The sequence below is a fragment of the Mirounga leonina genome, unplaced genomic scaffold (assembly GCF_011800145.1).
Source record: "Mirounga leonina isolate KUSES-001 unplaced genomic scaffold, KU_Mleo_1.0 Mir_115, whole genome shotgun sequence".
NCBI lineage: Eukaryota > Metazoa > Chordata > Mammalia > Carnivora > Phocidae > Mirounga > Mirounga leonina.
The window spans coordinates 6,817,438-6,843,815 of record NW_023270268.1 but is presented as its reverse complement, the minus strand read 5'-3'; the positions used below and the strand labels follow the sequence as shown (position 1 = coordinate 6,843,815).

Genomic DNA, 26,378 nt, shown 5'->3' with positions numbered 1-26,378 from the left:
CTTGGCTACTACTTTAGCTACTACTTTACTATCCCAGCAGGCAGAAGGCAGGCCTCTTCATCCCCACCCCCATCAAGAGCCCAGCCAATGAGAGACAGTCACAACTCAGCCAATCAAAAGCCACCATACTTCAAACTCCCAGTTTCCTCCAATGGACCTTTTGTTTATAATATCAGCCCCCACTCCCCCATTTCTTCTATAAAAGAAGTGGTCCTGCCCTGTGTTTTGCAAACTTGCCTACGGTTTTGTGGTAGCATGGTTGTACCTGATTACAGTTCTCGGCTATTCCCAAATAAACCCATTTTTGCTGATGAAATAATTGGTACTTTTATTTTTTTTAAGGTTAACACCATCCTTCTAATATTTCCCAATCTAGTAAGTGAGGAGTGACTTCTCATTATTGTTTTAATTTTCATTTCCCTCCTTACTGATGAATTTGAGCATCTCTTCATATATACTTAATAGACATTTGGGATTTCCCATTCAGTGACTTCCTGCTTATGTCCTTTGCCCATTTTTCAGTTGGGCAAAGGATATATATAAAGACATTTTTGTCTTTATCTTGTGGATTTGCAGGAGTTTCTGACATTTCAGGGTATAAATCCCCTGTCTGTTTTAGATGTTGCAAATCTTTTCTCCCAATATGTCATTTATCTTCTGACTTTGTCCATCTTGCCCTTTGTTGACTAGAAATCTTTAACTTAAATATAATAAAATCTGTTGATTTTTGAGCTATTTGATCTTGGTTAAGCAGTATTACTTTCAGACCACAGAGCTATTATCTGACATTTTCTACAAAGATATCAGCCTACGTTTTCTTCTATTAGTAAGGTCTTTGATTTTTGAATCATTGAGTTTTCTTTGAATCTAGGTGTGTGTCAGCTGAATAAATTACACCATAATACAGAAATCAGTGAAAACTAATCAGTCTGAGGTAAGTACTAGATACAAATGTTTCAGAGAAAGAAAAAACTTTTCATTTAGTACATATAATAATGAAAGTCATTATAATATAGGAAAATGGAGACAAGCCTAAATTCAAAGCTGGTCTCCAATGAAACACCACCAGAATATCTGTTCATTCTTTGAAGTTGGCAGCCACAATACAGATTTTTCTCAAAGTAAACATGGATTTTTCTCAAAATAAACCTTTTTTCTTTAGAAAAGTCCTGAAGAAAATATGCTTTCTTTCTAAAGATCCAAGTGTGTGTAAATTCCAATATGTTTTATTTTATTCATGTAAAAATAGCAAACTTGTTGTTTTTATCCCCCTCAGCTTAAATCTGTGTTCATTAGTACCAAACTATTAAAATTATCCAGGCTTATATATTTTTTTCTAAATAAGTAGTTTTAAGAGTGAAAAGTTAGGAGTAATTGGCAGCTTTAATTCCTATCCCTTTCACTTCTAAGACAAAGATAAAAATCACCAAATCAAAAATAATCATGGGGTGCCTAGGTGGCTCAGTCGGTTAAGCATCTGCCTTCAGCTCAGGTCATGATCCCAGAGTCCTGGGATCAAGCCCTGTGTCCTGGGATCCAGCCGAGCCCCGAGCTGGGCTCCCTCTGCAGCGGGGAGTCTACTTTTCCCTCTCTCTTTGCCCCTCCCCCTGCTTGTGTGCGTTCCCCTCCTCTCCCCTGTCAAATAAATAAATAAAATCTTTAAAAAAAAATCAGAAATTAGGGAATGAAATAGACAATCAGTTATAATTCAGGTTCCCTAATTTATTATATCTGAAATTTTATAGATTTCACCTTGGGATATGTTACAAAATAAGTAATTCTCTCTATTCTATATCAAAGGTAGTACAAATTCCTTGTAAGATGAGTGGAAAGCTATTCTGAGGGAAAAGAAATATTTTGAACTATAGCCCCTAACAGGGCAGATGTCACAGGGATTTGTTTGTCTAAGTCTGAGGGTAAGGAGTGGTCCTGCCTCCAGTTAAATAAGTAACTCATTTAGCTGAGGTTAAGATTTTTTAAAGCTGGGTTTTTGTTTATATCTGGAGAAAAGTTTGATGGACTTTGATGTTTAAGCAAACAGAGTCTCAAGAGCCCTGAGGAGAAAAGTGCTTATTTTCACCAGAGTGTGGATACACCTCCTGTTTATGTATTTGTACTCCCCTCAGAAGCAAATTTGATTTAGGAAAATTAAAAGTTGTTGTGGGTATCTTCCATTTTTCTGGTCTTACTGCGTTTGTGCCTTGGTATCTGCCCTTCCTCCCTCCATGAGCATTTGAGGCAGATAATTAAACATGTATACATGAAGGATAGGTCTGGAAAGATTAACTCCAAGTAATTAACAGTTATCTGTGTGAATGGGATTTAGAAACTGGTGGTTAGCACGTGACTTTTGCATTTTAATTAACTCAGTAGTGGGGATTTTTTTTTTTTTTTTTGGACCATGGTTGATAAATTATTGAACTTTCAACTTTCAGACTAAAAGAACTTTTTTAAAGATTTTATTTATTTATTTATTTATTTATTTGACAGAGAGAGAGAGAAAGCATGAGCGGGGGGAGGAGCAAGGGAAGAGGGAGAAGCACATTCTCTCCTGAGCTGGGAGCCCAACATGGGGCTCGATCCCAGGACCCCGGGATCATGACCCGAGCCGAAGGCAGACACTTAACTGACTGAACCACCCAGGCGCCCTAAAAGAATTTTTTTAAAAAAGAAAACAAGCAAACAAAACAGCAATAATGGGATATCTCAAGGTGCTTAGGACTTTTAAATCATTCTGTTAAATAATTATGGGTCAAAAAGAAAATCAAAATCTAACACACTATCTAGAAAGCAAGAAAATAAAAACATCTTTAGCAGAATCTTTGGGATTGACTCACAGGTGAGTCATATTCTTGAATGCATATTCTTGACTGTTTTCATTAAAGAGTGAAAAGAAATTAACTCTATGTAGTAAGTATGATTGTGTGCCCCCCAAAATACAGTTCAAGTTCTAACTCGTAGTACCTGCGAGTGTGACCTTACTTGGAAATAAGGTCTTTGCAGATATAATCAAGTTAAGATGATGTCATACTGGATTAGGGTGGGTCTGAATCCAATGACTGGTGTTTTTATAAGAGGAAGGAAATTTAGACATGGACACACACAGGGGAGGATGCCACGTGAAGGCAGGCAGAGATTGGAGCGAGGCATCTCCAAGTCATGAAGCCCCAAAGATTCCCAGCAACCACCAGAACCTAGAAGAGGCAAGAAAGAATTCCTCCATAGATCCTCTGGAAGGAGCGTGGCCCTGCCAAAATTTCAATTTCAGATTTCTAGCCTACAAAACTGTGAAAGATAGTTTCCATTTCAGCCACCTAGTTCATGGTATTTTTTTTTTTAGCAGCCTTAGGAAACTAATACACCCCATAATTCAGGAGGTTAGAAAAAAAAGAAAACATGAGCCTGCAGGAAAACAGAAAAAAGGCAAACAAGGCAAAAACAATAAGAAAACAGTACAAACACAAAAAAGATAAATAATCCAAGAGATAGTCTTTGACTCCAGAGAAAAAGACCAACCTCTTGAAAAAAACAAAATCAGAAACGTGAAAAAAACCACAACTTCATAAAGAACTGAAAACCACAATGTTAAGCCAGGCCCTGCTGTCACAGCACCCAGGCCTGGTCACCAGCTCAGTCTTCAGAGGGGACAGGAAAGCTGCTGGCCTCCAACCTAAAGGGAGGCTGACCTCAGGCATCTGGGACCCAGCTCCCCGGGCCCTGACAAAGCGAGGGGCAAGGTCGCTCCCAAGGACGCTCCCCACTGGACCCTGGGCCCAATGCCTTGTGAGGATCTTTCCCTCTTCATCCAGCTGGATGAGGGAGATGAACAGCAGAGCTGGTGGCCTGTCCTCAGCAGCGAGTCAGTGGCTGAGGACAACTAGAAGCCACTGGAAGGCGGGAGCAGGGGAATGACGTGGTCAGGGTGTGCTTCTTTTTAAACTGGGGACTCGTTTTGAAAAATAAAATGGAAATTGTGAAAATATGTTAATTTTGTGACATTGACAATATAGAATCATATGTATACGTGAATGAGATGTCAATTTGCTGGCATAACCTTTTGACAAACTGTAGACTAGAAAGCGTTTTACATTTTAAGTATTTGCACACGCTTAAAAAGAGGGTTTGGTAAAAAATATTCATGTTTTCCCAAGGAATGCTTAATCTTACTCAAACCAATTTCTCTTTTCTATCTCATTAAAATTTTCAAGGCTTTTAGGGGCACCTGGGTGGCTCACTCATTAGGCATCCTCCTTCGGCTCAGGTCATGATCCCAGGGTCCTGGAATCGAGCCCCGCATCGGGCTCCCTGCTCGGCGGGAAGCCTGCTTCTCCCTCTCCCGCTTGTGTTCCTCTCTCGCTGTGTCTCTCTCTGTCAAATAAATAAAATCTTTAAAAAAAAATTTTTTTTAAGGTTTTTTAATGGAGACCTTTGAAAATCCATGAAAGTAGATAGAATGGTATAATGAACCTCTCTGGACCCATCACACAGCGCCCAAATCATCCACCCATGGCCCATCCTGCCCACCCCACCTGGCCCATCCACACTCCCCCAAACATCATTTTCCCTACGTTATTATTATTTTGAAGCAATCCCAGATGCTACTGATCATTTCATCAGTATGTAATTATATTTTTTAAAAAACAACCTTCTTATTTTTTAAAGATTTTTATTTTTTTTTTTTGAGAGAGAGAGAGTGGAGGAAGGGGCAGAGGGAGAGGGACAAGCAGACTCCCCACTGAGCGCAGAGCCCGACACGGGGCTTAATCCTACAATCCTGAGATCATGATCTGAGCTGAAACCAAGAGTTGGACGTTCAACTGACTAAGCCACCCAGGTGCCCCCAAAACACAACCTTTTTAAGAAACAGCCACAGTCCCATTATGAAACCTAAAGGAAAACTTAAAAAAATTTTTCTTAGTATTGTCAATATTCAAATTTCCAATTGTCTTGTGAATGCCATAAATACTTGTTTGAATCTGGACCCCAAAATGCACACACATTGTGATCAGCTGATTCTCCTTTTACATCTCCCTCCACCGGCAGGTTCTCCTTCCATCTTTTTTTTTTTCTTGCAGATGATTCGTTGCAGAAGATGGGTTGTTTGTTCCATAGGGTTTCTTATGATGTAGATTTTGTTGAATGCACCCTGGGGTGTCATTTACAATGTTCTCTTGCTCACTGTTTTTCTGTAAGTTGATAATTTTTTTCCTAGAGGCTTGACCACACGGAGGCAGCAACAAGAATGGAAGAACAGGTCAGAACCCAGTGATATTTGGGGGGGGATGAGTCCGAGGGTCTTGGAGACTGAAGTGGAAACACGAGGGCAAGGAAGATGTTAAACTGAGCTTCACTTACCCCCTCCCACCCCCACTTAATGTCAGGGGTAAGGGTGTCCTGTGCTTTGGAGATGCTCCATTAAGGATCTTTCCTGTCTTTTCAAAAACTTTATGTAATGTTGAGCTATTAACACCTCTTAATGAAGTTCTGTAACCGTTCCTAAGGTCGCTGTCTTGGTGAAATTTGAAGTTTGAAGCCCTGTTCTCATACTCCACAATTTTCCAGAAGTTCCTTAATAAGGACACTGCTTGGTGCTGTCCTCTGGTGACCAGTGAGCTCCTCTGTCTGGGTACCACTCTGGGCCTGGACTTGGAAAGGGGGCTTGCTCCTTGGCTATCATGCTCCCAAGATCTTCACAGGCGGTGTGTGGATTTGGACTGGAAACCTGTGTGGAGACCAGCTAGCTGTATCTTTCATTTCATTTATTCATAGAGTTTTATTTTATTTTTATTATTTTTTAAAGATTTTATTTATTTATTGGTCAGAGAGAGAGAGTGTGTGCTCCCATAAGCAGGGGAGCAGCAAAGGGAGAGGGAGAAGCAGGCTTCCCGCTGAGCAGGGAGCCCGATGCGGGGCTCGATCCCAGGACCCCGGGACCATGACCTGAGCCGAAGGCAGACGCTTAACGACTGAGCCACCCAGGCGCCCCTCATTTATTCAGAGAGTTTTAAACTTTTCCTGCAGGGACTCTCATATCGTCTGCAACTGTGATGATGACATTTCCGCGCCCCCCATTACTTGTCTCGGGCTCGGATGTCAAGTAGCTGCAGAATAGGAGTGAGAGCACAGGTGTGCCTGATCTCAAAGAAAACACTTGCGACGTTTTACTGCCGAGTACAGTCTCTGCTGCACCGTGTTATATAGACACTGTATCATTCAGGGTTCTCCAGAGAAACAGAACCAATAGGATGCATAGAGAGCTGGACAAGAGGAGATTTATTGCAGGACTCGGCTCCTATGGCTATGGAGGCCAGGAAGCCCCACCGTGAGCCACCTGCAAGCTGGAGAACCAGGAAAGCCGGTGGTTAGTATAATTCAGTCCAGTATGAAGGCTGGAAGGCTGGAGGGCTGAGGAGCTGTAATGTAAATCCCGATGCGCGTCCAAAGACAAGAGAACACAGAGTGCCATGTCAGAGGGCTCATTGGAATGGAGGGTACCCGCCCACAGTGGGGAGGGCCCTCTGCTTCACTTGTTCACATGCTAATCTCATCTGGAAAGCCCTTCACAGACACACCCAGAACTAATGTTTTCAGCAGCTCTCTGGGCATCCCTTAGTGCAGGCAAGTTGACACAGAACATTATCACAGATGCCCTTTATTAGGTTAAAGAAATTCTCTCACATTCTTGAGTTTATGCTAAGAGGTTTGTTTTGAAATTAATGTATGTTAGATTGTAAATGATAGTTTTTAATTCTATTAATGTGGTCAAATATATTCATCTATTTTTTTAAAAGATTTATTTATTTATTTGAGAGAGAGAGAACAGGGGGAGGGGCAGAGGGAGAGGGAGAAGCAGACTCCCTGCTGAGTGCGGAGTCCAATGTGGGGTTCCATGCCAGGACCCTGGGATCACGACCTGAGCTGAAATCGAGTCAGCCACTTATCCAACTGAGCCACCTAGGCACCCCAAATACAGTAACCTATTTTATAAGGTTAAGCCAATCTTGAATTTCAGGAATAAATTCAACCTGGTCAAAATTTATTTTTATTTTTTTTAATATTTTGCTGGATTTTGTTTGTAATCTGTTTTTTTTTTAAGATTTTATTCATTTATTTGACACAGAGAGAGAGAGAGCACAAGTAGGCAGAGTGGCAGGCAGATGGAGAGGGAGAAGCAGGCTCTCCGCTGAGCAGGGAGCTGGACGTGGGACTCGATCCCGGGACTCCAGGATCCTGACCTGAGCCGAAGGCAGACGCTTAACCGACTGAGCCACCCAGGCGCCCCTGTTTGTAATCTATTGCTAAAAATTTTTACATCTATGTTCCTGAATGAGATTGAGATGGACTTTTCCTTTTCTAAATAGTCCTAAGCTGTGCCTGTGTTGTTATCAAGACTTTGCAAGCCTCATAAAGTAGTTCACAACTATTTTCTCTTTCACTGTCTTCTGGAAAAATTTTTGTAAGGTTGGACTGTATATTCCTTGATGAGTGAAACTTACCTTTTTATCCTCTTTCCTTAAAAAAATGTTGTTTAATGTTTCTCTTCTTTGGAAATAGCTTTAATGTCTTATAAGCATTATGCATATATATTTTTAAAATTTCCAATTTACAGGGGCTCCTGGGTTACTCCATATGTTAAGTGTCTGCTTTTGGCTCAGATCATGATCCCGGGGTCCTGCGATCAAGTCCCACATTGGGCTCCCTGTTCAGCTGGGAGTCTGCTTCTCCCTCTCCCGCTGCCCCTCCCCCCTGCTCCTTCTCTCTCTCTCTCTCTCAAATAAATAAAATCTTTAAAAAAATTTCCAACATTACAGAAAATACAAATAAAAATTTTTAAATATTTCCTTAAAATCTTCTAGCCAGTGGAAATCAGTCAACATTTTGATGAACATTCTTCTATGTATAAATACATGTCTAAATTTTATAAAACTGGATGTATTACATGTGGTTCTGTAAACTGTTTACTTCCCACAACATTATGCCTCTGACACCATTCATGTCAGGAAATATAGAGCTTTATCATAAATTGTATCATTACTTAGTTTGAACTGTAATGTCTCCTAGCGATGACTTAAAAGTTGTTTTTAAAAAGCAGCAGTGACCATCCTTCTGTCCACATACGTTCATACTGGGGTAATGATGCCCTTGGAGTAAATCCTAGAAGGGGGATTACAAGTCCAAGGGTATACACATTTTAAATGTTTGCCCTCCGGAAATGTTGCACAATTTGCTCTCCTGCCCGGGAGAGCACCTTGTTCTCTGCTTCTTCAGCACTTTACCTTCTTTCTTTTTAAAAACTTCTCTTTTAGGGCGCCTGGGTGGCTCAGTCGTTAAGCGTCTGCCTTCGGCTCAGGTCATGATCCCAGGGTCCTGGGATCGAGCCCCGCATCGGGCTCGCTGCTCGGCGGGAAGCCTGCTTCTCCCCCTCCCACTCCCCCTGCTTGTGTTCCTGCTCTCGCTCTCTCTCTGTCAAATAAATAAAATCTTAAAAAAAAAACAAAAAAAACTTCTCTTTTAAAAAACTAACCTCCAGGGACATCTGGGTGGCTCAGTTGGTTAAGCGGCTGCCTTCGGCTCAGGTCATGATCCTGGAGTCCCGGGATCGAGTCCCGCTTTGGGCTCCCTGCTCCACGGGAAGTCTGCTTCTCCCTCTGACCCTCCCCCCTGTCATGTGCTCTCTTTGTCTCATTCTCTCTCTCAGATAAATAAATAAAATCTTAAAAAAAAAAAAAACTAACCTCCCTCTTGATATGTAAGTCATATACCACCCAATCAACCTATTTAGAGTATGCAATTCCATGGTTTTCAGTGTCTTCACGGAGTTGTGCAATTAGTTCCATTTTTATTTAAATTCCAGATAGCTAACATGCAGTGTGGTAGTTTCAGGTGTAGAATTCAGTGATTCAACACTTCCGTACAACACTGGGTGCTCATCATAAGCGCCCTCCTTAATCCCCATCACACAGCCAGTTTAGAGCATTTTCATCACCTGCCAAAAGAAATCCCATTCTCCACCCTTTCCCATTTCCCCCCTAGCCCCTACCCTAGGTGACCACTAATCTACTTTCTATCTCTGAGGATTTGCCTATTCCAGCCATTTAAAATACATAGAATCATACAACATGTGGCCTTTTATGACTGATTTATTTCATTTAGCATTCTGTTTTCAAAATGCATCCATGTCGGGTGCCTGGGTGGCTCAGTTGGTTGAGCATCTGCCTTCGGCTTAGGTCATGATCACAGGGTGCTGGGATCGAGTCCCACATCGGGCTCTTTGCTCAGCAGGGAGCCTGCTTCTCCCTCTGCTCAGGCAGAGGGAACACAAGCAAGGCGAGGGGGAGAGGGAGAAGCAGGCTTCCCACTGAGCAGGAAGCCCCATACGGGGCTCGATCCCAGGACCCCAAGATCATGACCTGAGCTGAAGGCAGACACTTAATGACTGAGCCACCCAGGTGCCCCTACTTTCCCTTTTAATTCTTTTTTTTTTTAATTAATCAATTTATTTGAGAGAGAGAGAGTGAGAGAGAGCACAAGATGGGGGAAGGTCAGAGGGAGAAGCAGACTCCTCGCTGAGCAGGGAGCCCGATGCGGGACTCGATCCCGGGACTCCAGGATCATGACCTGAGCTGAAGGCAGTCGCTTAACCAACTGAGCCACCCAGGCGCCCCTCCCTTTTAATTCTTAATATTGTTTATTTGTCCCTTCTCTCTCTCTTTCTTTTTAAAGAATTCTTATTGGCAGAGGTTTTTCCATTTGTTTCCATAATTAATTTTCTCAAATAACAAACTTTCAGCCTTCTTCACCTTTGTATTTCATTAATCTCGGCTCTTTATCATTTCATTATATATTTGATGGGCATGTTTACCCTATTTCTAACTTCTTACATTGAAATACTGAACTCATTCATTTTCCATCTTTCCTTTTCTTGAAAAGAAAAGCGCTAAGACTCTAGCCACATCTGGCTAGCGGCTACTGTGCTGAGCAGTACACATACGGAACATTGCCGAGAAGCTTCTACTAAACTGCTCTGGTTGAAAGGGTCTAGGAGGCACAGCCTTAAATCTTTCAAAGTCTTAATAAAGGGTCTTACAGTTGGTTGTACTTTTGACTTGCTCTTGACCCAGTGGCCCAGGAATCTGTATTTTAACAGGGGTATTAGGTACATTTGTTGAGCTAGGTCCGCTGACCTGTGTAGAAGCCATACATCCGAGCCTCATCCTGTTGGATGGAAGTTACACCTCAGCCCCCTGATTCTTGTGTCTCCTTGCCAACCTCCCCACAGCAGCCAGAGTGACCTCCGAGGAAGGCAAAGCTGATTTGGACATCCCCCTGCTTACAACCCATCAGAGGGGCTCCTCGCTGTCCTCAGGATAAAGACACAGGCAGTACCTAGCCAACAGGCCTGCCCACAGCCCTGGGCATGCCAAGGGTAAAGGGCGGTTTGCTTGTAGTCTCCCCTCGAGGTCCTCAGCTCTTGAGGGCAGGCAGGGCCCTGTCCCCAGTACTAACGGGTGCTGGGCACAGAGCGCGGCGCCGTGTCTGTGGACCGAATGCACCAGACACGCTGCGTGCCGGGCCGGGCTGGCTCAGTCTGGGCCGGCCCTGCAGGCTGCGTGTGGGCAGGGGCCGAGCTGGGGCCTTGCCGGGCAGTGGGGGCCACGGAGGGAAGGAGGACGGAGCTCCAGGTGGAGAAGCCGCCGCCTGCCTTCGGCAGCCTCAGGTGACAGGCTTGTTCACATCTGCTCAGGTGAACGTGTCCTTCTCGCTGTCCCTGGAGCTGCTCTCCTACCAGAAGCTCCCGGCTGACCAGATGCTGCCCGGGGTGGACATCCGGCAGCGCGCCAGTGGGGAGAAAGAGATGGTGTTTACTCAGAACCTGCTCCTGGAGTACGCCAACCAGACCGCTCAGGTGAGTCCCAGGCCTGCCCCATGTCGGAGAGGGCGGAAACGGGCCAGACTCTGTTCTCGTGGGTCAGAGGAGGGCAGACCCCGACCCGGCCTTCCGAAGTAAGAGGAGCCCCAGGCCTCGCCCTGAGGGCCCGGTCTGCCCTGGAAGAGGCCTTTCCCTGAGGACACACGTGGAGAAACGAGCGTCATCCTTCCTTACCTAGCTCAGCTCAGAACCAGGTGAGGTGCTGTAGGGTGGGAAATAGGGAAGGCTTCCTGGAGGAGGTATGCGGCACGTGAAGCCTCCCAGCTGGAAGGTACAGTGAGGAACAGAAAGGAATAGCCTAAGGGGTGGATTCTAGGGAGGCCAGAAGAAGAATCCGTTTGTGACCAGGCAGGCCCCCCAGCTTGGTCCTTGGGCGGCTGCTGGGGCCCAGGGGCGGGAAGGCTGAGGTGATGAGGTGTGTATGGTGGTGCCTGAGGATGATGTGGGGGGACCGCCAGGAGCGAGGACGGGTCAGCACACAGGTGGGGCCTGAGGCCAAGGGAAGAGGTGAGATGGCCCAGAGCCCAGGAGGGGCAGAGGGCTGGGCCTTGGGACCCCGGGGGCTGGGGGAGGAGGGGGAGGGCAGCCTGACCAGGGAGCAGAAACCACCGAGCTTGATCAGGGCAGGGGGAGGGGCGGCGGAGGGAGGGCAGATGGCGTCTTCGGGACCCTTTACCGGCGCAGACCCCCACCAGCTGTGGTTTTAGATGCCGGCGCCAGCCCCCTTCCACTCGCTGCGGTGCTGCCCATGTGTTCCTCCGAAGCTTCGGGGCTTGGGGTCAGCAGGAGGGCACGAGGGCCCCACGTTGCAGGCTCTGTCCCCCTAGGTGGTGCCCCTGAGGGCCACAGTGGCCGTGCCCGAGCTGCAGCTCTCCACCAGCTGGGTGGACTTCGGGACCTGCTTTGTGAACCAGGGGCAGGTCCGGGAGGTCGACCTCATGAACCTGAGCGGCTGTCGGAGCTACTGGGCTGTGCTGACGGGTAGGTTGTACCTGCCCACCACTTCCCCCGCAGGCTGGCACCACCTGGGGGTTCCCGCAGATGGCCGGTTCCCAGATCCCAAGTGATCCCAGGGTGCCTCGCCCCGTGGCACCGGGCCGGACCAGAGGTGCACACCTGAGCTGCGGGGCGGGGGTCTCGCTGGGGCGGCGCACGGAGCTGCCTACGCTCGCGTGCTCCCTTCCCTCGGTGCAGGCCAGCAGGAGCCAGACAAGGACCCTGTGGCCTTCAGGGTATCTCCAAACAGTGGCCTGCTGGAGGCAGGACCGGTCAGTTTGCCCCCAAATACCATCACCCTCCAGGCCCAGACCCCCTTCCTAACCTCAGCCTCCCACTCCCTCCAGGAGCAGTGAGCTATAGGAGTCCAGGCTGGTGGTGGAAGGTGTGCTCGGTGAGAAGGCCTGCATCCTGCAGCTCTGGGGCCAAAGCTCCAGCAGCTCTGAGGCTCTGCTCATACCCCAGCCCTAGGCTCCCAGAGGTAGAAATAAAACACTGCCCAGAGCTAAGAAGTAGGTCTGCTGGGCAGGTGGCTGGACGAGACCATAAACTGGGGAATGGATGAGGTGGCACCTACTCTGAACAGCTCCTGGGATGGAGAAGTGCCTTTCCAAAAGGGCAATATTTGATAAAATTTAAGATCCAGAGGAGGAAAAAAAAAAAAAACCCAACTCCTAGAAAAAGAAAAATAGTAAGGCACTTCATTAATCTGATTAAGGCTATCTACAATAAATTAACAACAAACAGCATAGTTAATGTTAAAATGTTTGTTGAATGTCTTCTCTGAAATCAGGAGTAAAACAAGGATACCTGCTAATACCACTTCTGTTCCATTTCATACTGGAGGAACCAGCTAGAGTCTAGTAAGGTGAGAAAAAGAAATATAAAGCATAAACATTGGAAAGGAAGAGACAATTTCTTTAACAAGACTGTGGATATAAAGCTAATATACAAAAGTTGATGGCCTTTCCATCTACCAGCAACTAATGGAAAATGAAATTAAAAACAAAAACCAAAGGTAGTATTTATGATAGCTTAAAAAAATCAAGTACCCAAGGAAAAATAAAAAGCATACAGGGCCCAATAAAGAAAACCATAAAACTATAAAACTTTGCTGAAGAGCTTTTTTTTTTTTTTAAAGATTTTATTCCTTTATTCATAAGAGACAGAGAGAGAGAGAGGCAGAGGGAGAAGCAGGCTCCCCGCTGAGCAGGGAGCCCGATGTGGGACTCGATCCCAGGACCCTGGGATCATGACCTGAGCCGAAGGCAGACGCTTAACCATCGGAGCCACCCAGGCGCCCTGTAAAACTTTGCTGAAGAGCTTTAAAGAAGACCTAAATAAATGGATGATCTAGAATATTCTTGGATTGGAAGACTCAATATTGTAAATTGTTCTATAGACAACCCCAATCCCAGTCCCAAACCCCAACAGGTGTTTTTCATTTTTGTTGTGCAACTTAATGAGCTGACTCTAGGATCTATATGGAAGTGCAGAGGGCAGAGAAAAGACTAGACCCTCTTAAGGAAAAACAATGTGGGATGTCCTGAATATCAAGGCTTTCATACACCACAGCACCCAAGAAAAGATGGCATTGACACAAGAATGACAAACAGGCCAATGAAACAGAGAACCCAGGCTCAAACTCACATTTATGGTCACTTGATTTATGATGGCACTGAGGGCAGTGGGGGAAATCTTTTCAACAAGAGATCCTGGAAAAATTAGGCACCTGTATTTTTAAAAAAAGGAACTATAAAAAATTTTTGAGTGAAATGGAAAACCAAAGTGGGAGAAGATATTTGCAACACATATAACTGACAACAGACTCATCAAGAACAAATAAAGTCCTCCTGCAAATCTATACGATTAACAGACAGCCTAATACAAAAATGGGCAAAAGACTTGACTAGGTATTTCACAAAACAGGGAATCCAAGTGGCTAATATATTTATCAAGAGGCACTCAACCTCCTTAGGAATGAGAGAAATGTAAGCTTAAATCAAAGAGATATCATTACACGGCCACAAGACTGGGTAAAATTTCAAGTCTGAAAATGTCAAGTATTATCAAAGAGGTGACACAGAGGACGTCTTCTATGTTGCCTTTAAAAAGTGTAAATTGGGGCACCTGGGTGGCTCAGTTGGTTAAGCGACTGCCTTCGGCTCAGGTCATGATCCTGGAGTCCCGGGATCGAGTCCCGCATCGGGCTCCCTGCTCAGCAGGGAGCCTGCTTCTCCCTGACCCTCTCCCCTCTCATGTGCTCTCTGTCTCTCTCATTCTCTCTGTCTCAAATAAATAAATAAAATCTTAAAAAAAAAATAAAAAAAAATAAAAAAAATAAAAAATAAAAAAAAATAAAAATAAAAATAAAAAGTGTAAATTGAAGCAACTACTTTGGATGATGAATGGCTTGACAGACCAGAGTTGAAGTGATGTGTACCCTACAACCCAGCAATTTCACTCCCAAGTAGAGCCTAGAGAAATGTGTTTCTGTGCTCCAGGACAGTTACAAGAAAGTCCATAGAAGCTGTCCTAGTCTGTTTGGACCACTATAACAACATGCCATAGACCAGGTGGCTTATGAAAAACAGAAATTTATTTCTCACAGTGCCAGGGGCTGGGATGTCCGAGATCATGGCACCAGCAGATTCAGTATCTGGGGAGGGGCCCTCTCCAGGTTGCAGAGGACAATCTTCTCACCGTGCCCCCACATGGTGGAAGGGACAAGCTAGCCCTTAGGGACCTCTTTTAGAAGGGCATGAATCTCATTCTCATTCATCACCTCCCAAAGGCCCTACCTCCTAATACCATCACTTGGGCATTAAGTTTCCAACATATTATTCTGGGGAGACACAAACAATTAGACCATAGCAGAAGCATTATTCATCACAGCACATTTCTCCCTTTTGGAAACAACCAAAATGTTTGTCACGACTAGAGTGGATGAATACATTGTGGTCAACTCGTAATACTGGAATTCTCTACAGCATAAAAACAAAGTTCTTACACCGCATCAGAGGAATCTCAGAGTTGAAAGAAGCCAGACACAAGAGTTTGAACTGCGGCTCCTCCTACCGTTCAAAACCCTGCAGAAGTAACCTATGTTGTCAGAAGGTGAGTAGTTTCCTTGGACGAAGAAAAGGTGGTGAATGGGAGAATCAGGAGGGAACTTTGAGGTGCTATTAATCTCCGCCGTGTGGGTGATGGATACCAAGTGCCTTGTGGTAACTCATAAAATGGAACATTAACTGATTTATGCACTTCTCTGCATGTTATTCAATGAAGCTTTTAAGATTGGAGTAAATGCAATTTCAGGCAAACTAGAATTGATGGCAAAAAGTATCAGTAGAGATGAGGGATGCTATTTAACAAGAAGGGAAACAACCCACAAAGAATATCCAACAATTCACTCTTTCTTCAGTTGTATCTATTCTAATTTCACTTCTCTGTTGTGTTTTCCAACTTCAATTGCTACATCGTTCATTTCAAGGCTTTATGGAGTCATTTTCCAAGTGAGTGTCTTAGGAGTTAGGTTGCTTCATCTCTTTGAACAATTTCAGCAAATGTCAAGCCTTTTCAGAGAGCCCTACCCCCTGCTGGATGGCACAATTATGGTAAATCCTCCGGTTTATTGCTTCTGTTTCACGCCAGCTTGTTTCCTCCTGTGCTCAGTAATTTTTACTTACAAATTTATCTTGGGTGAGATACATCTTCCTAGAGAGCCCTACGAGATGCAGGCGACAGAGTTCCACATAAGCCAGTGATCATGACGGGGGTACCAAGAGCCCCACGGGTGACAGGCATCACAGGTTTGCGGGTCACACAGGGAGACCCTGGCTGACGTGTTTGCTACAGATCAGTTATATCATAAAGACACCAGATCCGTAGGATCATGCAGTGTGCAGCTTCCTGCAATTTTGGCATTTAATTTTCAATATTTCATTAAGAAACCCATGTGACAAGAATGATGTGGGAGACCAATAAAAAGAAGGTTCTAGTTTAGTGCTGTCTAATAGAAATATAACGTGGAGCCGCAAATGCAAGTTATGTGTAGTTTTAAATTTTCTGCGATTAAAAAGTTTTTTCTTAAAAAGGTGCAATTACTACTGGGTATTTACCCCAAAGATACAAATGTAGGGATCTGAAGGGGTACGTGCACCCCGATGTTTATAGCAGCGATGTCCACAATAGCCAAACTGTGGAAAGAGCCAAGATGTCCAACAACAGATGAATGGATAAAGAAGATGTGGTATATATACACAATGGAATATTATGCAGCCATCAAAAGGAATGAGATCTTGCCATTTGCAATGACGTGGATGGAACTGGAGGGCGTTATGCTGAGCGAAATAAGTCAATCAGAGAAAGACATGTATCATATGACCTCACTGATATGAGGAATTTTTTTTTTTAAAGATTTTATTCATTTATTTGAGACAGAGAGAATGAGAGACAGAGAGCATGAGAGGGAGGAGGGTCAGAGGGAGAAGCAGACTCCCCGCCGAGCAGGGAGCCCGATGCAGGACTCGATCCCAGGACTCCAGGATCATGACCTGAGCCGAAGGCAGTCGCTTAACTGACTGAGCCACCCAGGCGCCCTGATATGAGGAATTCTTAATCTCAGGAAACAAACTGAGGGTTGCTGGAGTGGGGGGTGGGGTGGGAGGGACGGGGTGGCTGGGTGATAGACATTGGGGAGGCTATGTGCTATGGTGAGCGCTGTGAATTGTGAAAGACTGTTGAATCACAGATCTGTACCTCTGAAACAAATAATGCAATATATGTTAAGAAAAAAAAAAAAGAAGAAGATAGCAGGAGGGGAAGAATGAAGGGGGGGAATCGGAGGGGGAGACGAACCATGAGAGACGATGGACTCTGAAAAAGAAACTGAGGGTTCTAGAGGGGAGGAGGGTGGGAGGATGGGTTAGCCTGGTGATGGGTATTGAGGAGGGCACGTTTTGCATGGAGCACTGGGTGTTATGCACAAACAATGAATCATGGAACACTACATCAAAAACTAATGATGTAATGTAAGATGATTAACATAACAATAAAAATTAAATACAAAAAGGTGCAATTAATTTTAATATTTTATCCACTCCATATATCCAAAATCTTATCATTTTTACACATGACCAATATAAAAATATTGATGAGATATTCTGTGTTTCCTTTTGTACTAAATTTTCCAAATTGTTTTTTATACTCACGGCATTATCTTAACTGTGACTATCCACATTCCAAGCCCTCCACAGCCATGTCTGGCTAGTGGCTGTTGGTGAGACAGCGTGGGTCTAGTCGGTTAAAATACATAATGTCAAACTCTGAGTCACATGAGTCCTTGAGATGGCTATAATGAACGAGATAGGTTTATCTGGAACTGACGGACAAATCCTGGCCACCCACAGGAGACCTAAGTCACTTAGGAGTGCGCTGGGTCTTGCCCACTGCCACACCTGAGGCCACCAGCTCCATCACACCAGCACTGCCTGTCCCTTCTGTCCCGACCCAGCTCCTCCTCCTGTTCTCTGAAGCACTGGCTGAATCCTCCCAGCAAAGTCATTTCTGCATCTCTCAGCTGCTCGGCCACTTCTCCCACCGCCCAGGCAGTGACCTACACATGGGACCCAGCCTCTTACGCTGTCACCTCTAACCCAACCCCACAGGGATGCTGCTTGAAATGTACAGAGTGCCCGCAAGCCGACAGCAGGGTTGAAGCAGCTCAGAAGGGGGCTCGGGTGCTGACCAGCCCCACGTCTCAAACGCCCCCCTCCGAAAGAGCAGGGGAGGCCTTTAAAACATCCTGTCGTCCCATAAGCAGGTAACTTATGAGACCCCTTTTTCTGGGAACGTCAAACCCCACTTGGGAGGCAATCGTGGGAAATTCGGTAAGAAACCAAGGGACAGGGAAAATGATCCTGGGCAGGAGAAGGCGTGGGCACCAGCTTCTTGCTGTGCCAAAGCTTGAGAACACTCCCCCAGAGCAGTGTGCTCGGGCCAGGTGCTAGGAGCCGTCGCTGTGTGCTGCCCTCCAACCCTGCCCACGAGAAGAGCCCATGCTGCCCTTGCTCCACGAGGGTGGGCACTCTTCTCTGTCCGTTTCTCCAAAGCTCCGGGGAGTTAGCTCCTCCCTGCAAGCTGATGATCTTCCAAGAAACTGAGCCGAGAAAGAGGAGAAGGACCAGGCTCTGCCCTCCCCTGGAGAGAGGATGTGGGGCCCAGGGCCTAACCTAAAGGTTTCTGGGTCTGGCTAATCATTGAGGAGCCCCGGACCCTGTTTGGGGAAGCCCCCACAACAGGGTAGTGGGGACTGTGAGCCGGATGTAGGGGCTTATCCTAAGGGTGGTGGAGGTCAGAGGTGAGCCAGGCCAGAGCCATCAGGGAAGGAACCCAAAAGATGAGGCTGAGATGGGTAATCCCCAGGCCATGCTTATTTGTGAGTGTCAAAGGGAAAAGTGAGTGAGAAAGCTCTGTGCACTGGTACAAGTGGGAAAAGTCGCCATTACTCCTTTACATTCCACCCTTGGCAGGTGCGTATGGCGGGGCTGAAGTCTATGTCAGCTTGCACATGAGCTGGAAGCCCCCCCACGCTAGCAGACGCCTGGGCTAGAGGATGTGGGTGGTGTGGGCACAGTCCTGCCCTTGCTCACTCCCAGCCCTCACAGACACAGCCAACCCCCTGCCCCAATACAGAGAGCCCCTCGCTGTCCCCAAGTTTAGCTAAGGACAGAAAGGACTCTAGGGAGACTGCTCGACCCATCCTCCTCCAGGCCTGGGTCTTTGGGCTCTCCACACACAGCCAATTTTGACCTCGCCATCTCAAGTCCAACATGACCTTTATTAGAATGAATCACACCCTAGCTCGCCCAGGAGGGGCCATTTTTGGATCTCGAGGGCTGGCCTTCGAGCAGGACTGACCTGCCCCCAAGCTGGATTGGGCGTGGAATTCGTGGCCTGGAGTGCACAGCCCCACACCCAGCCACTCAGCTCCCACCGAGATCATCTGGGGGCCCGGGGCTCAGTCATTCCGTGGGTCTGTTTCCTTTCCCCTGCCGTGCAAAGATGCGTTCTGCCAAGGCGCGCTGGAGAGAATGTCCAGGTCCGATTTCAGCATCGTGGAACTGAGAATGGTGTTCTTCATCACTTCCGCAGTCCCATCACCAGATACTACCTCCTCGGCGAACGGGTCCTCAGCCATGTTCCTGAGGAAGCCATTGGAGAACAAGTCATGAGCTGCAGCTTCAGGAGCTAAGAAAAGCAGTACCTCCGAAGCCACTGTAGCCAAGCCTGGCTGTGCATTCCTGAGAGGTGGGCTTTGTCACGCACCCGTGAGGGACCCTCACCTCCAGGACCGGCTGTGTGCCATCTCCCAACCATACCCAGACCCTTCATGCTCCTGCATCTTTGGGGGTCCATCTCTAGCATTTACTGAGCACTTGCCACATGCCAGAACTCTGCGCCACGCACATTATGTGGGCTTAATCCTGCCCAAAGCCCCACGACAGAGAAAGGCTGGGCTACATGTCTCTGCTTCTCTATGCCTCAGTTTCTTCATCTGTAAAATGGGGGGTAGTGACAGGACCTACCTTGCACGTGGCTGTTGTTAGGACAATGTATGAAAAGGCATGTATGGAGCACGACTTGACACACGGTAAAGGTTCAGTAAACGTTAGCTATTTTTATTACTCTGTTATCATTCCCTTTTGCAAATGAAGCAACTGAGTCTCTGAGGCATTAGGTAACTCTCCTCGGCACATGTTAGGAAGTGGTAGCAGAGACAGAAGTGCAGGCCCTCCGGCTCCAGAGTCTGTGTTCTTAGTGATTCTGCTACATTGCATTCCCCCTCCCTGCGACGGGGCAAACGCCTCTTCATCCTTCAAAGCCCTCCCCCAATGTCACTTCCTCTATGAAGCCTGCCCCAGCTCCCTAAACTGAAGTTCCTCCCTCCAGGGCCTTCTATAGGTCCCGTGCATCCCTCCCTCAGAGCCCATCAGGGGAAAACTGTTGGCGCGCCTCTCTCCCCATAAAATAGCCCTTAAGACTGGACACCTGCCAGCCCAGCCTGGGGACAATGCCTAGCACAGATGGTATCAGTAGAGTTTGAGGAGGGAGGCAAAGAGGAGCAGGATGGTGGGGAGGAGGGCAGAGGATGGCCAGAGGCAGCCACCCTGTGCTATGAGCATCAGGTGGAGGACATCAGGTAGGCTCTGCCTCTCACTGGTGCTCGGGTCCCCTCAGGTCCAGGGAGAGAGCGAGGGGCCACGTTGGCGCAAATCCCAGAAGGCATGGTTCTGCCAATCATGAGGCCAGAAGTGCCCAAACGGGGCTCTGGGCTGCTGGAGCCTTGAGGTCAGAGTCATGAATCAAGACCGGGTCCTCTTTGAGAAGCTGAGAGTTCGGATAGGAAAGGAGAGGTACTCGGAGAGCTGGTCCCCAGCCAGGCCCTGTGCCCTGGGAGGGAGAGAGCCCAGGCCATCTCCAGGGCCAGCACCCAGGCCAGACAAGCAGCCAGAAGGGGAGGAAAGGAGAAGGCCTGGCCCAGGCTGGTCAGGAGAGCCAAAAGGATAGAAGCTGGCAGAGGCCAGGCTGCAGAGAGGAGGTAGGTGGTGACATCCAGGAGAGCTGGGGAGACTGCTGTAGACCCAGAGCGGCCCTGATGTCACAGGCCCCTCTGGCCCGCAGGCAGGGTGGACGGTGTCCGACACACTCTCAGGGGCCAGGGCCAGGGGCCTCACCCGCCTACCTTGTCTGCAGGAACCAGTGCTCCAGGTTATCAGGGAGAGCCTGATCTTGCGTTTCCGGTAGCAGGGAGCAGAGGAACAAGGCCAGGGCGGCTGAGATGCAGCAGAGACATATGGGTAGGAGGGTGAGTTTCTGGTGGCTGACCGCCAGGGATGAGATGGCTCCACCTGCCCAGGCCAGAGACACCAGCCCCAGACCTGTCGCCCTGGAAGGGGAGGTGAGAGCTCATCTAGGAGACCTCCTGGGCCCAGAGGCTGGGTGGAGGTGGGGTAGAAGCAGCAGCTCCCCAAACCTCACATGCTCCAGTCTCCAGCCTGTCCCGACTCACCAAGCGCCCGTGGAGCATTTGGCTCCCCCCCTGATCCAGGGCGGGCGGTTATTTCTTGGGGGCCTGCTCCACGGATCAGGAGCAGGAGAAGCGAAAGCCAAGGCGCGGTGGGTGCGCACGAGAAGACAGGGCAGTGGAGCTGGGCGGGGAGGGGGAGCCGCCACCCTGACCACAGGCTTCCCCCCCTACCCCTCCCCCCCCCACACACAGAGCTTCAGCCAGAGCCTCAGAGCAGCCCAGACACATTCAGATCCGCGCAGTGCAAGGCCGAGACCGCGCTCAGACTGCCCGGTTCTGCCATCTGCGGTCGGGCCTCCACCTGACTCTGTTGTCTGAGATAGCGCTAACGACGAAGTTTGGGGGGGTAATGGGGTGATCCAGGGAAACCACTCAGCGCGTGCCTGTCACCAGGTGCTCAGCCACTCTCACTGCCGGGAGCGTCTGGGTCCCGCACCCTTGCCAAGCCCCCACGGCCCTGCCCGCCAGGCTGCCTACCTGAGGACAGTGGGCAGGAGCTCCACGGTGTAGATGAAGAACACAGAGACTGAGGCCGCCAGGCTGAACTCTCCAAGCACGGCCATCACGATTATCATGGATTTCAGCTCTGTGGCCAGACAACATGGCCACCTGAGTCTGGGGTGGGGGACAGGGGGCCACCCATCTGCTCTCCTTCCATCCCTCCTGGAAGGCATCTGAGTAGTTCCCCCCCCCCACCCCCCCACCCTCATCCCCGGACCTGGTCAGCTGGTCAGCAGACTCAGGCCCAGCCAGGCCAGAAGTTAGTATAACTGCAGTGGGAGAGTTGCTCACCCTTTGGCCTCTCAGCCCCCATACCTCTGCCTCCAGCCTCATTCTTGTCTTCCACATCCTCACCTGAGGCAGCTTCCCCTACCCCCTGGCCTGCTCAGGGCCCTCCCACCTTCCCTCCCGTCCTCCGCAAGGTGGAGGAAGAAGGGAACTGTGCACGGGGGCCCGGAAGTGTTCGGTCCCTAGAGCCAGGATCCCCAACGCTGGGCAGCCAGACTTGCACTCTGAGGGAGGAAGAGGAGGAAGAAAAGATCCAGGAAGGACCATTCCTCCAGCTTGGTGCTTACTGCCCGGGAGTTGGCCGCTTGCCGCTCTTCCTCCATGAGCCTCTCCCGGGCCCCGCCGCTGCCCCACTCCCCACTCTGGCCCCAGCTTCTCTTGGCTCTGGGATGAAACTGGAGATCTAGCTTTATCTGTTGGGGATTCTACTCCTAGTTTCTCTCACACATTTGAGAGTTTTAAACATTTCTGTTTGACTCTGTATAGGCCCACTTTTTACAAAAGCTACCAAGCAACAGCAATTTAAGAATGTGTTTGTTGCCCCATTTTGTTTTAGCTGGTCCACACGGCCAGCATCTGGGAGAGGAAGGGTCCCAGACAAGACACGCATAATTCTAGCCCCCAGAGAACAGGAGGGCTCCCCTGGAGGCAGACCCCGGACCCGGCTTCCCTTCCCTGGCCCCAGCAGCTGAGGGGGCTCTCGTGGTTAGCGGTTCTGACGGAGAGAGCACTGACATCTTAATGTCTACATCCTCAGCCGGCCACTCTCTAGTCCTGTGACCTGGGCCATATTCATCGTCCCAGGGATCTTTGCAATTTTGAAAATATTGCTGCGCCTTCACCCCCCCACCCCCAGTTTGCTTGCTAGTTCTGAGCTGAAGGGTACTGTGCCCTCCTGGGAAGGAGAGGCCTCCCTGTAAGAATGTTCCTGAGAGCTTAGCCCCCTGTTACACTCAATTTTCAGGGGGCAGGTTATTTTTTCCTGGTGAAGTTCCAGATAACAGGCATTTCCCAGTCAGAGGCTATTGATGAGAGGCAGGGCCTGGGGTACTAGTTGAAGGACTATCTGTGGGCATCTGTTAACCATCAGATCTGACGCGGGCTGGAAGAAGGCCACCCACTCCCCCCACACAAGGAGGATTCTCAGGACAGCATCCCCTCTTCTTCCAGGTTTCTGAGAGCTTCCAGCGCCCAGTCTTGGGACTCTCCCTTGAGGAGGGCAGTGCTCCAGTGACCGGCACCAGCTCAGGAGGGCAGGAGGGCCATGGGTGCCCCAGCTGACTCCCAGGGTGTCTTGTTGGCCAAACAGGGCAGGAGGAAGGGGTCTAAGGAAGCAGGAAGGCTGGGGGGACGGAGTGGCACCAAGGGGAGGGTGAGCCGTACCTGAGGGGAGGATAAGGACAAGCAAGCACATAAGGGAGCCTTGGAAGAGAGTCGCAATCAGGCTCCACTTCCTCCCCATCTGCTCAAGGAGAAAGATGCAGCAGAGCCGGGCGGGCACCTCCATGATGCCAGGAATCACTTGTGTGAAAGGGAGGTCCATGCCCAAATTCTTCAGCTTGAGGCTCAGCGTGAAATAGCTGTAACCCACAGTAAACCTGAAATGAAGCCAGGAGAGAGACACTCAGAGAGAGAGGGGAGGGGGGCGGAGATACAGCAGACAGGGCAGGAATAAAGGCAGAGGCAGAGACAAGCAGAGCAGGGTGGGGATGGGGGACAGAAATAAGCACAGAGCTCTGGACCTGTAGCCAAGCCAGCATCCTTTGGCCTTGCCCCCCTGCCGCCTGCCCATTCCCTCACCAGAGCTTCTGGCAGGTTCTGCTTGCAGTCCCTGCCGGCCAATCCCAGTACTCACCACACACAACCCATCACCAAGGTCACCTTGCGGAGGTGCTTATTGTTATAGAAGTCCAGGACAGAGGCCTTAGTCACCTTCTTTCCAGGCGGCTGCAGCTACAGGACAAGCAGGACCAGCCAGAGGCCAGACCGAGACCCCAGCTTGCTCCCCACCCCCACAGGACCTCAACCCCCCCACCCCCAAGTGCCAGCTTGGTCTCGGCTTCCGCTGGCAGGGTTCGATTTTGCTGTCACCATTCTCCTCGAGCGGTGGACTGGGGACAGCCTCTGGGCAGAGGTCCCCCGAAGAAGGAAGAGACTCCTCCACAGCCCCTGCCTTGGCCCCGCTCCAGGCCGAGGCCTCTTACCTTGTCCAGCAGACTTAAGGGAATGATCTTCTTGTTCACACTGGCCGCAAAGCACAGCACCTGCTTGGCCTCCTCTAGCTTCCCTTTCATCAGCAGCCACCGCGGGGACTCCGGCATGATCCTGCATGGCCCACCCACTCTTAGCCATCCTTCTAAGGTGCCCCAGAGACCGCCAACGTGAAGTGACGTGGATGTTGGAGGCCTTGAAAGTGACCCTCCACCCCTTGCTGGCGGTCAGCCCTTCCCCAGGCCACACACAGCCCCCACTGCCGCTCAGGGTCACCCCAGGCCCTAGCTGCCTCTGCCCCAGCTGTAGCTTCTCCCCCCTCCGCTCCCTGCATGCGCTTTCTACCCTTCTGTCTCAGGGCTCGGCCCCACCTGCCCAGACACGCTGAGGGCACCAATGCCCACCCCCTCTGTTAGGGCCCCATTCTCATGGTCGGCATTGCTCCTGTTCCCTCTCTGTCTCCTAACAGCCTGGAGGATATGGGGGACCCCAGGGCCTAGCCCCTGCCTGAGTGAATAGAGGTCCCCTCTGTCCCACCTTCTCCCCTGCCACATTGCCCACTGCCTTTGACCTTGGAATAACTCTGGTCCCTCGGTTCTTCCTGATCTTCCCAGGCTGCCAGAATCCACACAGGTGAACATTTAAAGCACTTATGAGGTGCCCGGGAATGTGCTTGGTGCTCTTACATATAAATCATCCAGTTTAATCCCTGCCCAACCCTGGACCTAGTATGATTATCCCCATTTTATTCCCAGCCTCAGGGGGTAAGGGCTTGCCCAAGGTCACAGAGGCAGAGCTGGTATGGACCTCAGGGCCCTGATTAGGCACTCTTTACAAACTATGCCATCAGCCCCTGCTGACTTCTTGCCCCCCCCCCCCCCCCCCCCCCCGATCCAGGCCCCGGCCTGAACTCCATGGCCAGCCGTGTAAACACATGCCCTTGACATTAGGGGCCATTTCATTCTCTCTGTCTGCCCCAGCTCCTGCCCTCCACTAGGGGCCATCAGACAGTCCCCCTGCCATCCTTCTCCACAGTAAGGCTGGGGAACTCTCCTAAAGAAAGTCACCCACCTGGGACTTCTTCAAAAAGATGGGAGATTGAGCACGTGCCCACTCTAAACTAGAGGAAAGAAAAAGGATCTCAACAAAGAGAGTGGGAGAGAGGATGGGTGGAAGAAAGATTTAACAAACATACACATAGCCTGGAAGTGGATGGAGCCAGGCCGGTGGCCACGAGGCAAGTCCCAACATGTAGCAAGGGGACCCTGAACACCCCAGTCCTCAGATACGGGACTCCAGTTCCCTCTGAGGTTTGCACCCAGAGCCTAGGGCAGGCTGAGGACAAACACAGGGGAACGGAGTGGAAGTCTCCGTGATGATGACAAGAGTCCCCGCTCCCAGTCCACTGGGGAACAAAGCAACCTGAGCCAGGCAACGCCCTGACTTTGGGATCCCTCAAAAAAAAGGCACCTGCCATTTGGTCACCCAGTGCTAATGGTTCTCAAAGTGTGGTCAGCGGACCAGCAGCATCAGCATCTCCTGGGAGCTTGTTAGAAATGCAAATTCTTGGGCCCCACCCCAGTCCTGCTGATTAAGACCCTCTGGGGGCAGGGCCCAGTCATTGATGTTTTAACCAGCCCCCATGTGATTGATTCTGCTGCTCCTAGAAATTTGAGAGGCATTGCCCTACAAGATTGCCAGGCAATAAGCTTCTGTTCACAGTTTCCCATTAGCATCTTAGTAAGTTACTCTTAACGATGAAGGGATGACCAAAAAGGACCAAATGTTGAAAAAAACAAAAAAACAAAAAAACAACTTCTCAATGAAAAAGGGGCCAAAATAATCAAGCAGGAAAAAAAAAATTACCCCAGAGGACACAAGTAATGTAGGGAGCAAGAGGGAAAAAAAGAAAATTCTAACTTGTATTCCCAAAAACATTTGAGAATGTTTTGCAATTTTATTTTCATAATACAAGTTTCAAATGTTATTGAGAAAATAATAAAATCAGAGAATGAGGAAGTGTAACTGAACATGACATGGAAACCTTTGTCTTAGAATTTCAGCTGATGTCCCAAGGCCATTAAACAATGACTGATAACCTCACATTCTAAAGAGAGGTGTTAGCACATTCAGGACAGGATTCACTAAAAATAATAATAAGGGGCGCCTGGGTGGCTCAGTCGGTTAAGCATCTGCCTTCGGCTCAGGTCATGATCCCAGGGTCCTGGGATCGAGCCCCGCATCGGGCTCCCTGCTCAGCAGGGAGCCTGCTTCTCCCTCTCCCTCTGCTGTTCCCCTGCTTGTGCTCTCTTGCAAATAAATAAATAAATAAATAAATAAATAAATAAATAAATAAATAAA

General features: G+C 48.8%; 2 protein-coding genes across 2 annotated transcripts in view; one reads left to right on the top strand and one right to left on the bottom strand.

Moving 5' to 3' along the window:
* The first annotated feature begins 10,415 nt into the window (after positions 1–10,415).
* LOC117999658 (deleted in lung and esophageal cancer protein 1-like) lies at positions 10,416–12,282 on the top strand. The gene is made up of 3 exons (XM_034988999.1): positions 10,416–10,906; positions 11,758–11,911; positions 12,125–12,282. Exons 1-3 carry the CDS (start codon positions 10,418–10,420, stop codon positions 12,280–12,282), a joined length of 801 nt encoding a protein of 266 aa, XP_034844890.1. The 5' UTR covers positions 10,416–10,417.
* Positions 12,283–18,947: 6,665 nt separating this feature from the next.
* SLC22A14 (solute carrier family 22 member 14) overlaps positions 18,948–26,378 on the bottom strand; it is a 13,110-nt gene continuing 5,679 nt past the window's right edge. The window contains exons 5-11 of the mRNA XM_034988180.1: positions 24,011–24,131; positions 23,662–23,759; positions 23,190–23,404; positions 21,919–21,931; positions 21,495–21,632; positions 20,673–20,876; positions 18,948–19,131 (exon numbers count right to left, since the gene is read on the bottom strand). Coding sequence (XP_034844071.1) covers positions 18,948–19,131; positions 20,673–20,876; positions 21,495–21,632; positions 21,919–21,931; positions 23,190–23,404; positions 23,662–23,759; positions 24,011–24,131 — 973 coding nt within the window. The remainder of the gene's footprint in view (positions 19,132–20,672; positions 20,877–21,494; positions 21,633–21,918; positions 21,932–23,189; positions 23,405–23,661; positions 23,760–24,010; positions 24,132–26,378) is intronic.

Excerpts from the sequence above, each read along its gene's own strand:
- LOC117999658 (XM_034988999.1), top strand. The coding sequence starts at position 10,418 with ATGCCAAGGGTAAAGGGCGGTTTGCTTGTAGTCTCCCCTCGAGGTCCT. Across the intron at positions 10,907-11,757 it reads ACGCCAACCAGACCGCTCAG|GTGGTGCCCCTGAGGGCCAC; the intron begins GTGAGTCCCAGG and ends CTGTCCCCCTAG. Across the intron at positions 11,912-12,124 it reads CTACTGGGCTGTGCTGACGG|GCCAGCAGGAGCCAGACAAG; the intron begins GTAGGTTGTACC and ends CCCTCGGTGCAG.